This window comes from Myripristis murdjan, chromosome 22 (assembly GCF_902150065.1).
Source record: "Myripristis murdjan chromosome 22, fMyrMur1.1, whole genome shotgun sequence".
Taxonomy (NCBI): Eukaryota; Metazoa; Chordata; class Actinopteri; order Holocentriformes; family Holocentridae; genus Myripristis; species Myripristis murdjan.
In genome coordinates, this window is record NC_044001.1 from 18,289,778 (window position 1) to 18,313,595 (window position 23,818).

General features: G+C 41.5%; 1 protein-coding gene across 3 annotated transcripts in view; it reads left to right on the forward strand.

Annotated features, from left to right (window-relative positions):
* The first annotated feature begins 160 nt into the window (after positions 1-160).
* The window catches only part of ttll5 (tubulin tyrosine ligase-like family, member 5), a 55,078-nt gene continuing 31,420 nt past the window's right edge, over positions 161-23,818 (forward strand). Inside the window, exons 1-14 of one of the 3 annotated variants that reach the window (XM_030044533.1) lie at positions 169-248; positions 659-798; positions 2,881-2,987; positions 3,143-3,225; positions 4,101-4,207; positions 4,528-4,658; positions 4,770-4,852; positions 5,655-5,724; positions 5,914-5,998; positions 15,022-15,123; positions 15,263-15,354; positions 15,588-15,695; positions 21,671-21,752; positions 22,255-22,316. In XM_030044533.1, the coding sequence (XP_029900393.1) occupies positions 740-798; positions 2,881-2,987; positions 3,143-3,225; positions 4,101-4,207; positions 4,528-4,658; positions 4,770-4,852; positions 5,655-5,724; positions 5,914-5,998; positions 15,022-15,123; positions 15,263-15,354; positions 15,588-15,695; positions 21,671-21,752; positions 22,255-22,316 (1,171 nt within the window). In that variant the 5' untranslated portion in view covers positions 169-248; positions 659-739. Of the gene's footprint in view, positions 799-2,234; positions 2,647-2,880; positions 2,988-3,142; positions 3,226-4,100; positions 4,208-4,527; positions 4,659-4,769; positions 4,853-5,654; positions 5,725-5,913; positions 5,999-15,021; positions 15,124-15,262; positions 15,355-15,587; positions 15,696-21,670; positions 21,753-22,254; positions 22,317-23,818 lie in introns of those variants that run through there. The other 2 variants (XM_030044534.1, XM_030044535.1) reach the window with 2 other exon arrangements.

Here is a 23,818-nt window from a genome sequence, read left to right on the forward strand (position 1 = left end):
CAGTTGTTGACATTTGCGAAGTGTTTACCTGTCGGTGTTGCTGATGGGTGAAGGTGTGAACTGTCTTGACAACTGAAAAATTTGAATCTTTGGTTGGAATTTGTCGGCGGGAGCGCGCATGCGCCGTGCTCTGTTGCTACTCAGTTGTTGTAGTTACGGGGAGGATTACGGTGGTCAGTTAGCTGGCCCCAGTACCAGCTAGCAGGCTTGGGCTTTGAAAACAGACAGGTTTATGTTGGTGTGTTTGGGTCTGTTATGACAAAGACATTAACGTTAACGGTCTCAAAGAAGTCGGACTTCACCTAGCTAGCTGCCCGCATGTAAATTAGCTCAATTTAGCTAACGCCAGCTGACGTTACGTACTTAACGTTAGCTAACATTAACGTTACATGCCTGGGCTATGTCAAATCTTTTGCCAGCCTCGTGTCATTCACTTATTTCAGCAAAAATATGGCTTCATTGTCACAACAAATGCAGTTATTTCCAGCTTATTGTGGACTTATATTAGTTGCATATTTGCGACGTTTCGTTCTTTGTTAGCAATTACATTTACGCGATTGAAGTTACTGTTGTAATCTTGTCAGCGCGGTAACGACAGCGTTATACAGTTGAACGAACAGACTGACATTTACTAGCATATTTTTGCAGCTGACATTAGAGACTGAAGGGACCATGCTAAGCCTAGATACTTGATCCCAGGAAGATTTCACCGGGCAGCTTTTCCCCTTTCACCGTGGAAATGCCAGCTGTGATCCGGGATAAAGAGGATTCCGAGTCTTCCTCTGAGGACGAACAGGAGTAAGTGTTTGGGCTGATTAAAAGTTTGTGGTCGGTCAGATTACTTGTCCCCACATGTAACAGTCTGTGGCTATGGTCCACTCCAGTCTGCTCCAGAATAATGTTAGAAAGTATGAAAATGTCTTGCTTAATCCGCAAATACATCTTATTGCTTGCATTTAAAAGTATTATAAATAATGGGGCATGCCTGTGTTCTTTGAACCGGAGTCCAGAAGAATGGTATCATTAAATCTTCAAAGGGAGGAGTCTGCACACTAGCATAAATAATACCAGTGGCCCCAAACCCTCTAGGAAGATAGGGGAAATCCCAAAGCTAAATTCTTATTATCTCTCAGTTGTCATGTTTACACCACCCTCATGTTCATCTTATTCTGTCCCAAAAAAAAAACCAGAACAGATGGCATGTCACCTCAACCCGTGGTGATTACTCTGTAAATTCCATGTCTGTGCATAGTACTCCCTGATGATATGATAAGTCAGAATGTGTTTATTCTTGAACTTTCATTTAAAGATTTTATGTAAATCACTCAAAATTCTTTCATTTTTCACTCCACACACCTATGTGTGAACATTCTCTCTGTCTACAGATTCCTTCACTGAAATGGTACAAATGATGAAGAACTGTCACAGTGGTATTTACAAACTAAGGATATGAATGTAATATCCTCATAGTCCCCTTTATCTTGGAGTGTTAAGTCAGCAAGTCTCTTTTAGTCATCAGGAAGCTATTAGTCCATTGCTCCTCCTGGCACACCTTGCAAGATTTGTCTCTGAATAGACTACCTGTGGAACAGAAGCACGTGCTTGAGTAAAACCATTACGTTTTTTTTTTTTTTTTTCTCCCTGCTGCACCAAGGCTCTTGTTAATGTGAGCTGTCACTGTCTGTTGGGTGTATAATATAATCTGTGTAAGACTACAGGGGATGTCTTGGTCCTATCTTAATTATTGATGTTAAATGCATTTCCCCAAAGTGACCTTGGGTTGCTCTCACTTTGCATGACTGTTGAAAGAAACTGGGAGCAAAACCAGAGAGAACACCATTTTGCACCAGTCGGCCTTTGTTATTTTGTCTGCCAGCTATTTTCAATTTAAGTTATATTTAGCTATACCTTACTGAGAACCACTGCTTTAAATCTATGTCTCCTGAGTTAGTTTGGATCGCTTAATATTGGCAAGGGTTTAACCTGTAGGTGACTGTAAAGCCTCTATAATGTGCTTATTTTATTGACAGGGCTATAATACTCGCCAAGATGCTCCAGAGCAGTGCCACCAAGAGATCTTAAAAACCTTTCCGTCTAAAACACATCACGCTCACAGTTACAACAGAGTAACTTGAGTTTTGAAAATAAGTTTATCAACATAAGTTCTCAAGAGCCTATTTCATTTCAACACATTATCAGCCAACCATCACCGTCAGACATGAGACTTCAGCCAACAGAGCTCGACTCTGACTTGAGATAAGTGTTAACAAAATGGCTTGTGTGGTATGTGGCCAAGATATCACAGTGGAAAAGATAGTTTCCATATTGTCTTACCTACCTGGATACTTGAGCCAGGGGCAGCAGTTGTTTACATGCTTCCCTGCTTTTCCCCGCCCACCTTATCAAGAATGGTCATGCCTGATTGAATTCTGCTCCATCAACACGCAACCTTATCTTTTTTTAGTACCTGATAGGCAGGCTGTGTCTGGCACTATCAGATATTCTTCTGCAGTGATACCAGGGTGTTTTGTTAATACAGTACCTGGGTTTGTTATTGCCCGGCACCTCCTGAAACTGTGTGTGGTTCTGCCACTGTCTGCTCCACTGGAGTAAACAGCATGTCAGGATGCATTCCTCCAGTGTTAGGTAAGATATATATATATATATATATATATATATATATATATATATATATATATACAGGCGACTAGCATCGTCCAGGAAGCCAAAATCAAGATAACAGGCTGTGAACAGAATGTAGTTTAATCACATTATTAGGTTATTCACTATACATGATACAGGTCTCTGATTTTGGGAAGAATCTAGAAACTCTTTCACAAGTGTGTTACATTAATTCTCATCTGATTCTCTGTCACCCAGAGACCATCCTTGCATTGCCTGGAGTGGCCTTAGCAGGAAGATCCCAGTTCTGCTGTTTTGCCCTGAGGCTATCATTTCTAAAGATGGGAAGATCCACTGCATTGGAGGTACATTAGTCTGTTGAAGCTACAGAATGACTGGGGGAAAAAATAATTATAATAACTGAATAAACTTTTGTAGCCTACAATTAGTTGGATACAACGGATGTTTTACTTTTATGACTATATGAAGTTAAAATCCCATGTTTTCCATTTGGCTACAGAGCGATACAACATGGCCTTCAAGATTGTGCGCACAGAGAGCCGCCTGGTTCGAGGAATACTGACCAATCATGGATTCCATGAGGTAAAGTTCTCCACTAAATCATACAAATTTAAACTGATAGCTTTTTAAGGAAACATGTTGTCTTAACTTGGTCAATTAGTCTAAATCTCAAGAACATGCTGCATTATTTTTCAACAGCACATACTATTCATGCTCCTCTCTGCTGTGTAGGATAAGGGATAGTAGGCCTGTTATTTTTGCCTTGACTGATATTGCCTATGTCAAAGCCTGGGAATGCACCCATGGAAAAAAAAATGAATTGGACCTCAAGAGCATTAATCCTGTTTCACAAGGGCGCGCAATCCCCATTATTGCTCCTTCCAAGCAGTTACAATTAATTCCCTTTTCATTTCATTTCAATGCTTCTTGACTCCCACTAACCCATCATCAAAGGCAGACTAGTGTCTACCACAGCATCACCAGAGCCAAAGTTTAATAAGCCTTTATTACAAACATCTGGCTTTCTCCTAGACAGTGAACGGCCATGTGAATCCTTCCTCCCTACCAATTGCTGGAAGAAAAGAAAAACAAAATTCGTAAAATAACATGTTGTTGATGAAAATAGCTAGTAAATTGGCATTCGTTTTGAGATGATTTCAAAAGCACAGGCTGCATTTCACCAGGTTAGTGGCAGAGCCTCTGATCTGCTTCTTAGATTCACTCTAACCAAGCTGTCATATGTGATGGACATCAGAATATAATACTGCTGTTGGTGACTGGAAACTGCAGAGAGCTCATACAGTATGAACATCAATGGCTGTGCTTAGTTTTTCTCTTACATAATCTTTTGGTTTTTGAATGATCCCCTGGTCTAGGGCATTGGTTCTTCATGCAGTGAATCTAATTTATTTGTCCTAGCCTGAGGATGGAAGTCAACCAAAATGTCTGTTTTTCAGGTTCACCCAAACAGTAATGATTTTAACCTCATGTGGACGGGGTCTCACCTTAAGCCTTACCTACTACGCACCCTTCAAGACTTCCAGAAGGTCAACCACTTTCCCAGGTATAATAGTGTTCTTAATTGTATGAGTTAAGGCAAGAGTGTCTATGACTCCTGCCACTGTTTCCAGTGTTAAACATCACACCACTGAGCCACTCTAAGCCCTTCAGTTCAGGCAGTGTGTTTGTTGGCTTCCACTGCAAAGTGCATTTAGTTTGGACTGGTGCCTCTCTGAAACAAGAAATGAATCATATTGTCAAGCAGAGGGTGTCTTGTTGCCATAGTGTTTCTATAAATTATGTTTTTTTTTCCTTCTCGAAGCGTCAAAGCTGTTGAGTGTTAAAACATTTTAAACTTAAAGTTCACTGGCCCTTCATTTCCAGGTCATATGAACTGACGCGCAAAGACCGTCTGTATAAAAACATCCAGCGAATGCAGCAGGCTCATGGCTTCAAAAACTTCCATATCGTTCCTCAGACCTTTGTGCTTCCCTCTGAGTACCAGGATTTCTGCAGTAAGACACCCCTCACTCAACCTCATTTGACAAAGCAGACCTCAGTTTGTAATATGATCACTTTGATTGCTCATTCTGAATCTTTTTCACTCTCTCATACCTTAATCTTAGGTTGTTTTTCCAAGGACAAAGGTCCTTGGATTATTAAACCAGTAGCATCTTCAAGAGGACGAGGCATCTACCTGGTCAGCAATGTGAGTGATATTGCCATGGAAATTCGCACTATCTAATGTAACTCTAACACATGCGTAAAAACAGATCAACATTCATCGCAGCCTCAGTAGAAGATAACTGTAAGAAATACTGTGAGAACTGAAACAGTTGGATGGCCAGATGTTATTTGTGTGTGGGGGTGTAGTGATAGAGCTGTCTTTGAAATAAATATCAACCAGTGTTTTAGACATTAATAAGTATTGTGAAGTAAATCACACACTTCCAAGGCCCTGGCTTTTGGAGGAGCTCCACAAGGTTCTCACTCTTGGACAACATATACACGATTTTTCTTCTAAGGCATTTTTATGAAACAGTGGAAAGAATGTCAGGGTGATATTTGGAGAGAAGAAAGAAATACGTTCATTTTTTTGGTTTAGATTTTCTCTGAACTGTAGCCAGCACCGAGGTTAGTCCCCTCTCCCACATCTCCTCTCTGCTTCGCCACCTGCAACACATTTTAACCTCATAAATGACCCATCTCCCACCATCGTATTGTATTTCCAAAGCCTGCTACTGAGGACTGACCTACGATGGACAGTGCCATTGCAGATTCCAGCATTCCTTAATCTGATTATTGCTTGATATTTACGGGTTGGCAACAGTGTTATACTAGCAACGTGCAAATCAGTGTAACAGTTATGTCAGTTAGCAGAAAATGACTGTGTTACTAGGCTGCTTAGACCTGTTAAGATGGATTTTTGTGATACAGTAACACCTGCCTCTTCCCTTGTGTGTGAGGTGTTCATTTTTCATATTTTACGTATTTCTTATTGTCATGTACAGCCAAGCCAGATTTCAATGGATGAAAACATCTTGGTTTCTCGCTACATTAATAACCCACTGCTGATAGATGGTGAGTTCTTCTTTCCAGCTTCACAGTTAAAAACAGTGTTGCTTTATTTATTCCTCAATTTGTAGCAGAGGATTTTTAGTTGGCATCAGTATGACTTTTCTTCCTTTCTCTTTCTTTCTTTCTTTCTTTCTTTTGTTCTTTCATTCTTTCTTTCTTTCCTTCCTTTGTTTTTTCCCATTGCACTTCCAGACTTCAAGTTTGATGTGCGGTTGTACGTGTTGGTGACATCATACGATCCCCTCCTCATCTATGTGTATGAGGAGGGCCTCGCTAGGTGAGTTTTCTAAATTGGTTGTTTATACTTTATTTGGATTGCAGTTAGCTGACACTGCAGTGACCACTGTTTTTCCTGGGGTCTAAAAAACACCATACAGCACATTTAATACTAAAAACACAATCAGTGCAACCTAGACGGTACTAAGTAACTTCAGCAGTGCTGGCTAAGTCTCCAAAGTGCAAAGCTGCAGCCTCTGCCGTGGTTTATATTTGTTTATCATATGTATTTCGGGTGCTGTTAAGCAGCCAACAGGTTAAATCCTAGACTTCAACCAAACTCCCCAGCACTTGAATGGATCAACACTAAAATCTAATAAAATGATTCTCAGATCAAAGTCTATCTGTCCTAAAATTTTAAGCCATAATTGTTACTTTTTGACATGTTTTGTGAATAAACAGACAGACAGAGGGGACCATATAAACTCCTTTTAAGTGTGTTGGCAGAGGTAAAGATGAACCTTACTAGACATAGACATTAACAACATGATCACATTTCAAGAGATTTGACAAGTGAATGACATCTTGTAAAAATGCTGTATAATTACTTAGCTTTAGACACTAGAGATGAGTCAAGCCATTTTAGGGACCGTTGTATGCAGTTTGAATGGATAAGGAAGTCCAATCTGTAATTCTTTATTATGACTTAGTAAGCTCTGTGCCTGTAAAGACTTAAAGTAATGTGTCTGTAATGAGGTCTATTATGCAGTAGGTGAGACAGTGACCAGAAGAGGGCAGCCTCAACTTAGTGTGGCGTGGTGGTTATTTTCAAACAAAGCTCTCTATTGTCTCTGTAGTGTGATGTGCTAATGAAATGTTGTTAGTTATGACGTTGTTCAAACATACCTTATAATTCCTGTGCGTAACTACGCTCCATTATTTGGCCTTGTATTCATTAAAGCCAGAATAATTCATTCATTCTCGGTCAAGACAAGTCAAACAGATGTGGGGTAGGAAAGGGTAGATGATGGATAAAACAACTAGCATACTGCTGCAGTCTGACAGAGGTACGTGCTGTAAGCAGAGTGCCACCGCCCTCTCGTTTGCTGGCCTTGATTATGAACTGTGAGCAATAAATCTTGGCCAAATTCTGAATCCCCCTTTCATCTCTTGACATTCCATTTGGTTTTGATGGTATTCAGGTACTTACTGTATGCCAAGGAATTCTCATTATTGCACATGTGGCGTCCACTCCTCTCAAATACTGCCAGCGACTAATCTCTCCTCAAAGTGCCCCATTACCCAGTCAAGTGTCAGCCTTTTGAATGTGGTCGTAGTGGCAGATATATAAGAATTTTGCTGTGAGGTGTAACACCCCAGTTCAGAAATAACCAACCAGTGTTAAAAGATGTGGTCAAAAGACAACATAACATATGTTTAAACTCACAATGCTTCATTCAATTGTTTCTAATAAATAAATGAATACCTATAACTAAATGTGGTCTAAAACCAGGGGAGCCATTAGTCAGTTTGGTGGAGATAAGTAGGATGTCTATGGTTGGGTGCGCTCAACCTCTCTTCCTTGGCTGTGGCCAAAATGTCATGCCAAGGGCTGCTGGTTGTTGATTGTTGGCTGTTGTAGCTGCACCGCACAGCTTTCAATGCACCAACCCAGCACCAGAGTCCGCACAGTGTACACAAAGAAAGTCCAATTCACTGCATTTTCAAACAATCAGTCCTTTCAGGAACACTACCCACAGTACAACAAGCATTCAACATAATCTCTAAATAGTGGGGCGGGATAGCTAAACTATCATTCATTTTGTGATAAAAGCACCAAATTTGGTACACTCATTGCTGAATATATGTTGAATGAATCTGGATATTGGGCCACTGCAAATTTTTATTCTGATGACTGTGGCAGCCATTTTCAAAACTGGCTGCCAGTGGTTACTGGCATGGAATGCTTTACCTACCCTACAGTTGCTGTTTCATGTTTTCAGCACCACAAATATAATTTAGAGACATTTTAAAGTGGGAAAAAGCTTTATTACAATGTAACAGAACAGAACATAAACTTTAATAGGCTCTCACATTCCCCTTCACAGTCTACGAATCTTGTATTTTAAAAATTCTACAAGAACAAAATTCTTGACCTGAGGTGTGTGACAGTGATGGAGTGATAAAATAAAGAAATAAAAAAGAACCACATGGGTAAAGGAGACATTTAAGTTCTAAAAAGGCATAATGAAAGTAAATTAAGTTTCTTGCTTTCAGGAAGTGTTTTTTTTTTTTTTTTTTTTCTAATATTTGTTTTTAGCTCAAACAGTCACAAAGCTACACTAAAATAAATATGGCTTGTTTGCTGTCACTAATGACATGGCTTTTTTTTTTTTAAGCATTATCAGTACAGCATTTCAAAGAATATCAATATTATATATAAAAATGTAATTTTGTTGAAATGTCTACATTCTACAATACATAATTTTTCAGTGTCAAGGGGCTTTCACATAGCGGGCGCTCAGCGCCGACCTTGGCGGCGTAGCCATTCATTGTGTATGTGGTCGCTGGGCGCCACGGCGCTCTGCTCTGCGCCGAGGAGGGTCAGGGCGCTGCGCCCAAGTTGGAAAATTTCAACTTGGGCGCTGCGCCCTGTGACGTCACCTCGGCGCACCCAATAGGAGAGAATAGTGGAATCATGGCTGTCTCTCTGCGTCCAGAGCTGTGGGACAATAGACTGCAGGCATACCGTGATATTGTCAAAAAAAAAGCCTAGGCATGGAGAGAAATATCCCACAGTTTAGGAGTACCAGGTGTGTTTAAAAATTGTCAGTGATATGATGTTTTTCCTTTCCACAATAGCCGATTTTTTTTTTGTTTTTTCTGCAATTAAACACCAATACTGTTGTAAACTGAAGCAAATTATTTTCTAAACGGACAGGAGGTGTATGTATTTAGAAATCTTTTCTAACCTATCTTTCAGTCTTACTCTCCCACACTCAGCTTTGCTACATACTTGCTACATTCCAAGCTAGCTACATGCTCCAAGCTAACTACCTAGCTTAACTACCTAGTTTTGCTAGCTTGAAAATTTACCTCTCCACTGTTCCCCACAATAATTCTTTTTCTCTTTAGCCTTTATCTATGATGTTCAAAATGTATACATCCAAAAACTAACATATTTTATTCATAATTATTACAGTTGAAATAAAATGTTTAGGCCTACCTTGATGGACTGTCCACTGCACTGCTTGTCACAGGAAGCATATGCTAGCTTGTTGGCTAGCTGGCTTGCAGTGGTGGTTGTGGTGATGGGCCAGAAAGTGTTTGAGTGTGTATAACTGTATTTTTTCTTAATTTAATGTGTATTTACATTTTTAAAATAATAAAGCATTTTAATATTTATTCATTTTAACAAATCAAATGCGTGCTATGGCCACTAGGGGGCGATTTTGTGATGGCCCAATATCAAGATTTGTTTGAAATATATCCACCAACACATCTACCAAATTTTATGCTTTTATCACAAAATGAACGATTGTTGTGATATATTGAGCTCAGCCGCCCCACTAAAAGAATATATATTCCATACACCTGCACAGGGGGAGACATTAAACACACAAACATTAAACTACCTTATGTACAAACAAGCATAAGTCTGCACGCAAAGACAGCCTAATTGGCTGACCCTAGTGTGTATGTGTGTGTGTGTGTGTGTGTGTGTGTGTGTGTGTGTGTGTGTGTCTGGTTAAATACACTGCTAATTGAGGTCACACCTGGTCACACCTGTATCCCAGTAGTCCATCACCAGACATTCACCCCACACCACGCATGCAGGCCACACCCACATGACACACATTAAGTGCTCAAACAATAGTTTTCATCACTGCACTCTAAATTAAGCCTGATACAGGTCTACTCAGTTACACCCCTACCCGCTGAAATGGCCATTGTCCCAGTGAGCACAGTGCAATGACACACTGGCACTAAAGATTATGGTATCGCTGGGGCGATACTCCTCTGGTCACTTTAGTGGACCATGTTGGCTCTGGGGGGCTTGAGCTCACTCTGGCATCAGCACCAGTAGGGACCCAAAACCCATAGAAAGGATACCCTACTTGTGGTAGGGTATCCTTTCTGTCTCCGGGGGGTAATGGTGGGACCTCCTGACTAGGAGCTTTGCACTCCTGACTGGGGCCTGGTTCACTGCTGTACTGGAAAAGGAAGGGGTCTCAACAAATTACAATGAACACCTTTTTTTTCAAAGTCTTTTTTCAAAGTCTAATAGCATACACTGGCAGTTCAGAGTCCAACTGTTTTACTAGCCAGCTTTCCCCAGCCCTTGGCTCTCAGTACCTGCTGTTCCAGAATCAGTATGGATATGTCAGCCTTTTGGTCATAATACACCTTTTGCCGGGACATTTCAGAGTCTCTCTGCTGCTTGGCCTTCTCAAACACATACTGCAGTTACCACTGGTGACACCTGACCCAGTAGTCCCTCTGACAAGCAGCCCACATTGTCAGAGAGTCCCAACCAGTGATCCTGTGGAAGAAGTCCAAACATCAAATAATATGGGCAATAGCCTGTTGAACTGTGAACTGGGTTATTGTATGCCTGATTCATTTAAGAGAGATGTTCATGCCAGTTCCTCCTCTCCTGTCCCAGGGCTCCAAAAACCCTAGGAGAGTCCCGTTGAATCTTTCACACACTCCATTTCCTGTTGGAGGATAAGGTGTGCTATGGGTCTTTGTGATGCCATACAAGTTACAGAGTTCTCTTATAAGATGTGATTACTGGAACCTTGATCTGACAGGAAGTGTTAAGGCACACCAAACTGTTGAATAGCATTACTTCATAGTACCTTGGCTGTTGTGGCTGTTAGGGTCTTTTGTTGCTGCTGCCCAAGCATATATGGTGAAGTGGTCCACCTTAACTAGCACGTTGTAATAAGCATCTGCTCTGTCTATGGATGACCCATAGACAGAAAATCTAATGACAACAAGTCCAAAAGGGCAGAAGTCTGGATAGGGATCAAAGGAGCTTGTTTAGAGTTAGGAGTCAAACACACAGCTGACATTGGGCATACCAGACTGTGGAGTTGAATTATAGGATCAAGTTCCTAGGGGTCATGTCATGTCCAACACAGTACTCCATCAGTTAGTGAGAGACAGTGCCTCTCTCTTATTGGGCTGGTAGCCTCTCTGTAGGTACAGGAATACTCTTGCAAGAGTGGGAGTGGGAGCAAAGGTTTACCAAGTATAGCGAATCAAGAGCCTGGGTGAGGGATGCTCCTTCCTGCCCCGAAACACATCACCATGGCTGCTTTGACTTCAATATGGGTATAGGATGGAATCTGTAGCCTTTCCATTGGTTCGTCTGAGTATGGTGTCGGCACTTTTGGTGGAAAACGAGACACTTCCTGGCCTATACTTTATTTCAAGCTGAAAACTTGCCAGACTTGCTGTCCACCTTTGTTCCAAGCTGCCAAGTTTAGCTGAGTTCAAGTGCACTAGAGGATTAGTGCCCATATATATAGCAAATGGAGCACAGTGTAAATATTCAGCAAATCTCTTAGTCACTGCCCATGTCAGAGCCAGAAATTCAATCTTGAGGGAGCTGTAATTCTTCTAATTTTTCTCCATGGGGCTTAAGGCTCTACTGGCAAATGCAGTTACCCTCTCCTTTCCATCCTGAACCTGACTCAGTATAGCTCCCAGGCCTCTGTTGCTGGCATCTGTGTACAAGATAAATGGGGAGATTAAAATCAGCATAAGCCAAGATTGATACATTGGCTGGGCTTTGCTTAAAATCTCAAAAGCATCCTGACAAGTTGCATCCCAGTTAGTGATCAGCTGATAACTTGAGCCCCTAGAGTTTTTTGGATGTATACCTGTTAACAGCTGAGCAGCTTAGCAGAGTCTTTAACAAACCTGCAGTAGTAGACTGGTAGGCCAAGGAAAGACTGTGCATCATCGTCTTTGGAATTGCCCAGTCCTGGACACATTTCACCTTATCAGAATCTGGGGAATTCCCCTCTGCTGACACACGGTGTCCCAGATATTGCACTTCCTTTTTCAAAATATGACACTAATCAGGCTTTATCTTTAGGCTATGCTTATACAGTTTACCCAGAACTGAATCCAAATGGACCAGATGCGAATCAAAATCAGTGGAAAATATGATTACATCATCAAGGTAAATCAATAAAGACTGTAGGTTTTGATCCCCCAGACTAATATAGGCATTAGTCTTTGAAAAGTTGATGGTGCTTTAGACAAGTAGAATGGCATTTGGGTAAATTCAATTAGACCCATGGGTGTAATAAAGGCTCTTTTCTCTGTCTGCAGGGGCAACTTCCACCTGCCAGTATCCACTTGCCAGATCCAGTGTGGAAAAATACTTTGCTTTGCCCAAGCTTGCCAGTGACTCCTCAGTGTGAGGGAGTGGATAAGCATCTTTATAAGTCATGGAACTGAGTTTGAGATAATCCACACAGAATCTAGGTGTCCCATCTCTCTTGCGAACTAGCATAATGGGAGCTGCCCGTGGACAAGTACTAGTTGCAATGATTTATGAGTCCAACATACTTTGAATCAGGGCCTTTACCTCCCGATCCATTTTTGGTGGAATCTGCCGAGAGCGTTCTCGCACAGGCAGAGCATCCCCAGAGGCGATCACATGTTGTACATTACTTGTCTGGCCATATTCCTCATCATATGTGGCAAAAACAGCTTTGTGCACCAAGGTCTGTAGTTTCAATTTTTCTTCTACAGACAAATCAACACTGGTGAAATCAGGGGGTGGATTTACACACTGAGGTTTGCTCTCATTCTTGCTCACTTTGGCAGTATGTGTCAAGTCATACTCACGTCCTTCTGCTGTATGGTATCTGCTGGATCAAACTCACAGGTCTTAGCTAGTTTCTGATCTCTATAAAGATAGACGGATGTGTAAGAAATCCACAGTCAGATCTCATTAGTGACACATTTAATCTGGTGTCGAGGGTGCACTGAATAGGAACATTAATCAAGCAACAGTTAAACTTCAGGGACTTGCCCAATTAATATGTGATATTTTATTGTTTGGGCCCATCCACCTCTACACACCCGACTGTCTGGGCCACCACAGTGGTGTCTTTTAGTATAACAGTGTCAACCTGGTTTGTTTTTACAAAACCGTGTTATGTGTCCAGGCTGAGTGCAACTATTACAAATCGTTATACCAGTTTGCTGAACCCATTCGAGGTCAACTTCCCTTTGATGGCCTGTGTTGTGGGCCAGTCGGTTTCCATCCTAGATTCTGTGGTGCCATCTGGTGAGGTTCCACTGAATTTCCTTAATCAAGGACTCAGACAGTTCATTAAATTTAGACATCATTTGTGTGTTCATTTCAAGCAGTTATGTCTTAATTTGTTACAAATCTTTCACATTGAGAGTATTACCATAGCTATGCCCCTCATTGCAAGACATTGTGCTTGTTCAAATGTTTCCCCATATGACTGCTCCTTTAAACGAAGTTTTGCCTTGATGGCCTCAAATGTCAAATTATCTTCTAATAGAATCTTGTCCCTAAATTCACTGTTAGTTGCAGAATCTCTCAGTCCCTCAATCAGATGGTCTCTGAGCAAAACATTCTTTTCTTTAATGCCTCTTCAGTCCTTTTTAAGCCAAAAGAAGTCCTCCTGTACTGTCAGTGCAAACAAACTAATATCCTCATGTGGCTCCTGTCAGGCATTAAAAAACTGAGAGCACAGGACCAATTTAGTGGCTTTATCTCCATACAACTTATCCAACTCACTAAAAATCCGATCGACTAAGCCACGCTTTTCTGGTGGTAAAATTAAAATTGCCCTTTTGGCTTTACTGTCCAAACAAGTCAGTTTGTCCCAAAATTCTGTTGGGACCTCCTGCAGAGCAAAGGTTGTCTTGAGATTACTTTTCCACTCTCCTAAACTGATGTCTGAATCTCTCCCTTTAAACTTAGATGTCACCGTATTAAGCATAGGAACTATGCCAACTGGTCTGAACATTGTAAATTGAACATTGGAGCTCAATTTTCCCTACTAGGGCCATGTTGTGGTTCATTTTGATCAATCACATTTCCACCACTAGTTTCTTCTTATGTCAGTCCTTGCCAACAACAGTGGTTGTAACACCCCAGATCAGAATTTGCCAACCAGTATTAAAATGAGTGGTCAAAAGACAACATACCTTATGTTTAAAATCACAATACCTTATTGTTTTTTTTTTCTTTCTAATAAATCAATATAACTAAAATGTGGTCTAAAGCCAGGGGAGCCAAAAGACAATTTGGGGGAGAGGGAAACTCTGCAACACACAGCTCTCAATGCTCCGACCCAGCACCAGAATCCGCACACTGCAAGACAGCCCAGTTCACTGCATTTACAAACAATCAATCCTCTCAGTAACCCTGTACACAATACAACAAGTAATCAGCATAATCTGTATAAACATTCTATACACCTGTACAGGGGAAGACAAACACACACACACACACACACACACACACACACACACACACACACACATTAAACTACCTTATATACAAACAAGTAAGATTGCAAACAAAGGCAGTCTAATTCACTGACCCTAGTCTGTGTTTGTGTCTGGTTAAATACACTGCAGATTGATTTCACACCCAATCACACTTGTATCCCAGGTATCAGGTATGGCTGGATTAAGTAGAAGATGCTAGGGGTGTTGATGGTGTGTATGTCTATGTTTGATTCGAACTGCAGGCATGGATAAAGAAATGATTGTGTATTGCACTGCTAGAGCCGGTGTCACTGATGTCACCTGCTCTAGAGGTGCAATACACAATCACTGGGATAGATTTTTACTAAAACAATATAAACTTGTTATTCACTATCCACGCACACATACACACATACCATCAAAATGCTCAGTGTCTTCTGTTGAATCCAGCCATACCCAGTGTGAGGCAATCTGACGAGTACTTTTGAGGTGACGACCGTTGGAAGCTAAGGATGCACCTTCACAAATGCAAAGTGAATGGAAGGGAATGAATTGTTTTTGGTACAAATAAGTATTGCCTGTCCACAGGTTTGCTACAGTCAAGTATGATCAAGCTTCAAAGAACATCAAGAACCAGTTCATGCATCTCACTAACTACAGTGTGAACAAAAAGAGCAGTGACTACATCAGGTAACTCGAATCAATAATGATGAACACATAACAGGTTTACTGTGTGTCAGCAGTAAGCACACTGTCTTTCTTGTCTTTATATGTTACATCAAAGTTAATTTGTTACATGGAAATTTTAGGGGTATTTCTTCCTTTTCAGCTGCGATGACCCTGAAGTTGAGGATTATGGGAACAAATGGAGCATGAGTGCAATGTTGAGGTATTTGAAGCAGGAGGGGAAAGACACTACATGTGAGTCAAAGCTTCATTCTTTACGTAGTTTTTATCATTTTCATGTTTGCTTGACTCCTCTTGGTTTTAATGTCCATATTGTTGCACTTATCAACTCTTGTTAAATTTGATCTGTTTAAATCTGCTATGTGTCAAAAATCAAAATACTAGAATTCAACCAGGCTAAATAAACAAAATTTGGGATTTCTCATAACCCAGCCTCTCCATGTCTGTCTACATTTTGTATTTTCTAGTACTGATGAACCAAGTGGAGGACCTCATCATCAAAGCTGTGCTGAGTGCTGAGCTACAGATAGCCACCGCCTGCAAGACCTTTGTTCCCCACAAGACCAATTGTTTTGGTACCATCTTCATATTCTTTTTTTATGCAATGTTTTGGAACATAAGTAAACCAGTCTAGTGCGCTTTCCTCACTCACATATGTTTGCAGAAGAGAATGAGGCATGTTTGCGCCTGCAAGAGGTGTAAAGCCCATTAGAGGTAAAAGATAAGCCAGTTTGAATCAGGGAATTGGGTCAAGGTTCTTTGATAAAATAGCACATACCTGAACTTGTAAGAGCAATTTGAAGATGGAGGGCATGCCTAATAAACGAACATGTCTTCACTTGACCAGGCAAACCCGCAGCCAAAGATGTAATATTCATATGATTAGCCTACATGCCACACTATTTTGTAATACTCCCACCCCTCCTCCTGCTGTTTGTGGCAGTGCAGTGTGACGCACAAGGGGTTTCCTTACATTCCAACAAGTGTAAACGGGTGAAATGGAGCTCAGGTAGATTGTAGCTTCACAAGACTTTCCTAAGGCTTAACAGACTTTATTTGAACTATGGGCAAAATCTTTGTTTGCTTAGAGTACAGATGGACTCACTCACACATACTCACACACCCACACAGACATATGCTCCCACGCCCCTCAGATTTCCTTTCAGTTTCACATTCATTGTCTTACAGTTCCTCTATACTATTTCTACACTGATGCTGGCTGTGGTTGTAGACAGTCATTCCTGAGCGTGGAGCCTTCCTGCCTGTTGCTGCTCTCTGACTGGCTGCCGGGTTATGGAGGGCCTGTTGACTGAAGCAGGAATTTGCTTCCTCTTCTCTGTTGCCATTCAGGTCTGTCTGATTTAGGCTGACTGTTTCCTTGGCTGCTTTTGCCTAGCAGCGGGCTTGTGTGAACTCCATTTTGGAGCCATTACCCATGTTAGTGTTGGCACTAATTGTCTGTGCTCTCTCTCTGTCTCTGTCTCTGGCAGTCTGTCTGAGATCTGGGGTTTGAATGCAAGCATGTTGGCCAAGCCTCCCCCAGTGCCTCTCTGTCTCGTTTTGACTCTCTTTCTCCTTTTCTTTCAGTGTTTCTATTCGCTCACCATTCTTACCGTCCTGTTTACTCTCTCTTCCACCTATCTGTTAAAAAAATAAAGGCCTTTGTACTTTTGACAAGCTTCTCTAGACATAATCTGCCCTGGATCTCTGGTTCTGTGAGCTGTAGTGGGTGCGTAGCAGCATAGATTCACACTATCTGATGATTGCCTGCATGAAGATGCTATCTGCACCCTGAGCATCACTCCTCGTGTGGGAGGCACGCAGGCCCAAGGTGGGAATGTTTACCGTGCAGGTATTTATGGGATAATGTGGCTTGGCAAGCCATAATCTGGCCCTCATACACATTTGATTGACATGAATAAACAACCAGATGACACATTCTTTTGGAATGAGAGGGAAAACATGAAAGGAAAAGCTTATTCTCATTCAGTCTCATACTTGTGTTGACTCTTCCTCCAAGCCCAGTTAAAGCCCTTATTTTCAGGGATCAGCTATATCTGATACACGTCTTCATGCCTGAATCACAAAAAAGTGTTTTATACATTAAGAGACTGAATATTCTGAATGTTGCCATGGAAGTGGAATTTACACACTCTGCAGAAACTAACAGCAGCTGGGATAATGTGTCTGTATGCCTAAGTGTCCTGGCATCTGTAAATGGCTTATGGCTTCATCAGCACACAAGGCATATTTTTTTGTGTAGCGCTACAGCTACAAGGTGTAATTGTTAATGTGCATGTAAGGGTGCTCATCACAGATTGTCAAATTCAGTGCTTTCATCATGCCACTACAGCGATATCATTTTTGTGAAACATGGGCAATTAGGTCATACACCTTGTAGTAAGATACCAGAAACACTGTGGTCTGCTGCAAATTATCTTACCTCAGCAGTATCAGTTTACTGTTAAATGTAGTATAATTTTGTTGTCTTCAGATGGCCCTAAGCAAGTTAATTACAGCATTCATAGTCTGCCTGCAGGATTAAATTTCCAAAGACAGACACTGACGGTTTCAGAGGACCACCCTCATCCTCCCTCTGTTGATCTGCCTCTCTCAAGGTGGGTCTATTGCATGTAAACTACCTGTGGGAGTGTATGTGTGTGTGGGAGTGTGCGCACGCAAGTGTGTGTGTGTATGCATCCACACATATGGAGACATAGGGGCTCATGTAAAGCATGACATTTTACAAACAGGCCGGTCTGTCTGTTCTTCAAGGAGTCCAGTCTGGTATTCCTGTGTGTTTTTTCTCTGTTAAATTATATCCACCCAAAACACCAAGGTTACCAAGGTCAAGCCTCGTCTTCCTTCCTCCCCTTGCACTTACCATTGCTTTCCCCCTCGTAACCAAGAAAACACTGTGTTAATGCGTCCTCTGAAATGGGTCTCAGCATGTATCAGTAAAAAGTGAAACAAAACATCAGAATTGTGTGATGTATGGCAATAAATAGCTGTGGGTATGGGCAGTCAGTGTCCCCATAACAGCATTGTTGAGAGTTTTTATAAAATTGCTGACTTGTCTGGAAGGGAGCCATGTAAGACCATAAAGTATGTTGTAATCTTAATTTGCAGCAAATTGTTCCCTGCCATTTTAATGTCTATTAATGCTTTGAATACAATGTTTATTGTTTTCAAATGGGATTTCTGCCCTTTGGTCAAATTGCACTGCCTCTATCTAAATTGGCACACTGTAAAAAAGTCTTTTTATAGCTCTGTAATGCCTGATGTGGGAGGGAGTAAAAACAACAGATTTTTTTTTTTACTTTCATTGGTAAAAAAGTGTGTGTGTCTGTGGAGAGAGAATGCCACCCATGCAGCTCCTTACCGCTGCCTTGTGATTAATGGACAGGCTTTTTACTGAGGGATACTGATTACGAGATGTTTTGACTAAGATCTGATTAGCCAAGCCAAAGGCCTATTTTATTACACACAAAACATTCCACTTACTGGTCCTGTGTTCCACAGAACGTCCCTCATTAAGTGCTCACTGTGGTTGGATCCCCCGTCTGTGAACCACTCTCCCTGTTTTACATTTGTCAGATAGTCCCACACTTTACTGCAGCACAAATAGAAGTACCCTGATGATGACAGTATGGTTACTATGAGATTCAGAGGCTTTTTAAAGATGATAAATGGATTTGGCCCCTCTATCACGATACGGCTATACAGTGTTAACTGGTGTAATTTATTGTCCTCAGGGTGTTTTCATGATTCTGGCTCCAAACAAGCTGCTCCGTTCTCTGCAACAGCAGAGAAACAGTGCAACAACAATAATTTATCTCAGAGTGATGCAAGAATAATTCAATTGTCCTCGCCTACGACGAAAACACACATGAAGGAGATGCTTTATGTTGCTGTTGTTATTGTGAGCCAACAAGCTGCATGGCCAGGGTGGAGAGATCATTGTTTTTGGGCGTTTGTCTCTTGTGGTGGAGTTTCCAGCAGCGCCCATCCAATATAAAAAAAAAAAAGCATTTCTCTTCATCATCCCTCCTCTCGGTCACGTTTTTTTTCTTTCCCTCCCTCTTTAATGGGTGTGATGTGGATGTTCGCTGCTTCTTCTCCCCCTGTCTGTGATGCTTGTTGTGGGCTCTCTGCGGGCACATTTAACAGCGCTCCCCTGGCAGCGGTCAAGCCACAGAACAAACGTGTCTAGCAGTGAGCGGCTTCGGCGGGCTCATGGGGCAGAAACGGCGTCTGCTCCTAATTGGAGGAAAATGCGCGGCACATGGAGTCTGCTTGTCGGTGGCTAGCGAGGTGGTGCACCCCCCTTCTCCCCCCTCTTTCCCCCACTTTTCCCAGTGTTGTTGTGGTGCCACTGATGAGGCACTCCAGGCTCAAACCAATTTATTCCAGTGCTCTGTTCCCTGAGACTAATACATAATGTTTTATGACACACTCCCTGTCTCTCTCTCTGTCTGTCTCTCACTGTTTCTGTGTTTGTGTGTGTGTGTGTGTGTGTGTGTGTGTGTGTGTGTGTGTTTTCATTAAAAAAAAAGAAAAAAAATGCAGAGAGAATAGGATCAGCCTGCAAATGGAAAAGTAAATCCATGCGTTCTGCTTAGCAACTACTGTTTAGCAAAGGGTGTCCAATCCTTTCTCAGAAGTCGTGCATCTTATGTTGCAGGCCTTGGCTCAGGGATGTATGACAAACTTTGCACAGTTCCATCATGAATATACAGTTAGTAGTTAGAGCAACCGCTTTGGACCTCTTGATGCTATCACATTACCTTGAACTCCAGACCCATATAACATAGGCCTACGCATTACACTAACTTTACCAAACTGTGACACCTGGTTGGGATTTCTCCAAATTGTACTTGTCTTGATACAGACATTGAAAATATAATAAGTGCAACGATTTGTGAGCAGTATGTGCTTATATATAAGCACACACACACACACACATACACACACACAATACCAGTCAAAAGTTTGGACCTTATTCAATGTTTTTTCTTTATTTTTATTATTAAAACATATTCTGATTTGTTTGACACTTTTTTATTTTCTCATTCCATATGTGTTCTTTCATTGTTTTTATGTCTTCAGTGTCAATCTAAAGTACATTGTAGAATATAATAAAAACAAAGAAAAACCATTGAATGATAAGGTGTGTCCAAACTTTTGACTGGTACTGTATATACACACACACATGCACACATTTTATATGCTTTATATATGTAAGGGCAAGGAAGAATGTGCTTTTCATAATAACTTGCTTAACTTGTTATTCTGGGCCAACAGGCTGTGTAGCCAATGGTTTGTCAAACAGCACATTTCATACGGTTTTACCTATATACCATGACTAATGTTTGGCCTAATAAATGGAACTTGTTCTGTGAAACTAGAATTGCTCAGCCTGTCACGGTGTAGTCAAGTGCAGTGTGAAACTGTCGCGCTCTGTCACGCTGGCTTTTGTGTGCTTAACACTGGCATTGACCTGAGATGCTAGAATAAACAATGTTGGTTATGGCAGCTTTAAAACCTCTAACCCTCTGGCCCGTTCTCAACACAAATTTTGTTCTTTTGAAGTGCCATTCGGAAGATTTTTCCTCCAGCTTTATGGCTATGTTTTGCACTATCCCTGTAAAACGCTGTGGTTTCCCCGCAGGCAGCAGCTGAGACCTGGGGGTCGTTGGCTGGGGTGAGACTCCCTAGTGCAGTGTGAGCAAGCGGTTTGGAGGGTGTTCACAGGGCATGTAGGCCAGCCCCATTGCAGTTAGTGCTGTATCAGTCAAGGAAAGGAGAGATAAATTGGGGGAAGAATGGATGAGAGCTCCCTGACCACTTTAAAAGGCTTTTTTTGTGTCACTTGGGGACAAAACTATTGGAGTACAATATAAATATACAGTACTTCAATGTTTCTGATATGCCACGTCCCTCTCACTTGGGAAACATCTTGCACTTTCCGGTCTTCCTTTGCCAGAGTACATGGTATATTAGAGTTTTTCTCTTGTCATCATCATTGCATTTCCACTGTTGGACAGCTCATTTTACGAGAGAGGTGCAGCTTTGTGTTCCAGCCATTAGCATGCTGTCCCTCTTGGTAATATGTGGTGACAATATGTAGACTGCAGAACCTCCCAATAATGAAAAAATTATTGACTGCGTGCATGAATATGTTAACAGCCACAGTTTGTTTTTGATCTATAGTCTTACGTAAGCAGTTTCAGTAGAGAAGAAATGTGTATGTACTTAGTTAATATAATGCAGCCAATCCCTCAGTAGCTAGCTTTGATGTATTTTTCTGCTTTGGGTGATTGGATATATAATATACATGTAATCAGTAGCAGAAAGACGGAGGCTGTGCTGCCAGCTGCCACATAGCAGGGCAGTGATAAGACTGAAAATACTGTGTGCCGTTGTGACTTTGATAGCTTTACCCATCTTCATTTATTGTAAGGATGCCAAAAAGAGGCTTGTGCTTTCTCTGCTGACCTCCCAGTCTGTGGTGATAGCCTCATGCTTCATTGTGTCTTGCCCTCTGCAGAACTGTACGGTTTTGACGTGCTCATTGACTCCAACCTCAAACCCTGGCTGCTAGAGGTGAACCTCTCTCCCTCCCTGGCCTGGTGAGTGATGTCATCTTACCAGTTTACCATTCAGTGGAATGTGAAGATGGTTAACATTTCGATCTTCATCTGTTGTTTCAGGAGAGGTTCTCTGTGAAAACATTTCTTTCAGCCTACTAAGTCAAACAAGTGTTTTTCTTGGAATATGTAACTATTTTTCTGTTCTTTTCCTGATAGGCATAAACACCCTCTGGTGGGTCTGAGAAAAAAAAAAAAAAAAAAAAAAAAAAAACGAGGTTGTGGTGCACAGAGGAAAATGGGCACCTACACTGCATTTGTTGATAAATCCCACAAGGCTCGAGTTCATGCCAATTTTTTTTTTTATTTCTACTTTCTCCTCTGGGAATGCCAACAAATATTTTATTCAGGGGCAGACAGTAAATCTGTCTTTTCTCACCACAAGTGACTAATTTTGTTGATGAGAACGTCCACTGATCCACACTTAATATGTGTGTATATGTGTGCATTTATTTTGTAAAATCATGATTTGTTTTATTTGCAGTGATGCACCTTTGGATCTGAAGATAAAGGCTAGCATGATAGCAGATATGTTTTCTCTTGTGGGTAAGTGCATGCTGAAACAGTGTCTAAATATTACTTCCAATAGATTCCAGGTTGGAATTTAGCTATGGAACTGTCTATCTCTAACCACTACACCACCCTGCTGCCACAATCATATAGATATCTCAGACCATGTAATCTGTTAAGTTTTTGTTAGTGGGCAACTCTGTTTTGTGTATCCTACATGTACAGCCTATCTGCTCTTGTGTCTGGGCCTGCAATACTGACAGGGGCAGTGTCGATGGAAAGCCTCACGGCCAAGGGTCCTCCTGGGTCCAGGTTTTAGTCCACAGCAAGTTTCTCAGCCCAGTGTCTCTAAATTATTAGGGCTCTCTTGAGTAGTCTCGCTCCAAAGACACAGATGCAAATTGGCCTTTCCATCGACCAACAGAGGTTTGAAGCTTGTGAAGACACTCAGCTATTGTTTCACTCTTGAATATTCACTCCACATTCCGCTAGTTAACTTTTGTGAAAACTGCTGAAAATAGCTGGATGGCTCTGAAATGGTGCTCCAGAATTGAGCGCAAACCGCAGCCATCATTAATTGACAATAAATGACTCGCGGGGGAAATTGTCAACAGAGGCCTTGGCTGTTTTGGAGTCATTAAATTCTCTTGAGAAACTGGATCCTGCATTGTCAAGCTAAAGCAATCTTCAGCATGTAGACATAAAAAATGCTTAGCCTAAGGCGGAGATCAACACTGTTTATACAACAATGTTAGCAGCAGGGAATGAGATGTGTCTCTGTTACGTCTCCTCCCATCTTAATTACTGCATTCTCATGAAGCAGGGAGAATTCAGAAATGTTTTGTCAAATGCAAGTTTTAACCCAAGAAAAATCTCACAGAATCTTGCTGCTCACTAACACATGCACAGAATGGGACAGTCTAGTCATAGAGCACTAGGTGGAAATTGAAAAGTGTACATGTGGTGCAAAAGCGATAGATTTTATCCAAGCTTTCTTTGACATCTCTTGACTCATTAACTTCTCAATCCTCTGCTCTCTCTTCCTTACCTTAGACATTTGCCAGCAGGCTCCCATCTACAGTAGACTGGCAGTTAAGTCTATCTGTGGACTCTGCCTAATGCTATAATGGGAGTGGGTATTTTCTGAGTGTGTGTTTAACTTGGGCCATGCAGCAGTTTCAAGCCCCTCCCCTCCTGTTCATTAAATGAGAGTGGAATCATAAATTGCCAGTTATCTTTGGACTGAAGCATTAGTGTGGGCCTGGGGAAAATGAGCAGTGGCATGTAAAACATAGCACATCTATTATGCACCAAACAAACTCAGGCGCTGTTGGCTGATAACACTTGGGTTGCATCCCAGTCCTGTAAATAATGACAGCATGCCATTAGCATTCATTTTCCAGTTGTGTGTAGCTGTCAGTTACATGTCATCCATGTTTGTAATAATTGCTGCATTGAGGCAAGAGCATGGCAAGGGACTGATTCTTACCTGACGACTTGGGTGAGGTAGTACAAATAGCCTCAGGGTTCAAGCTGTC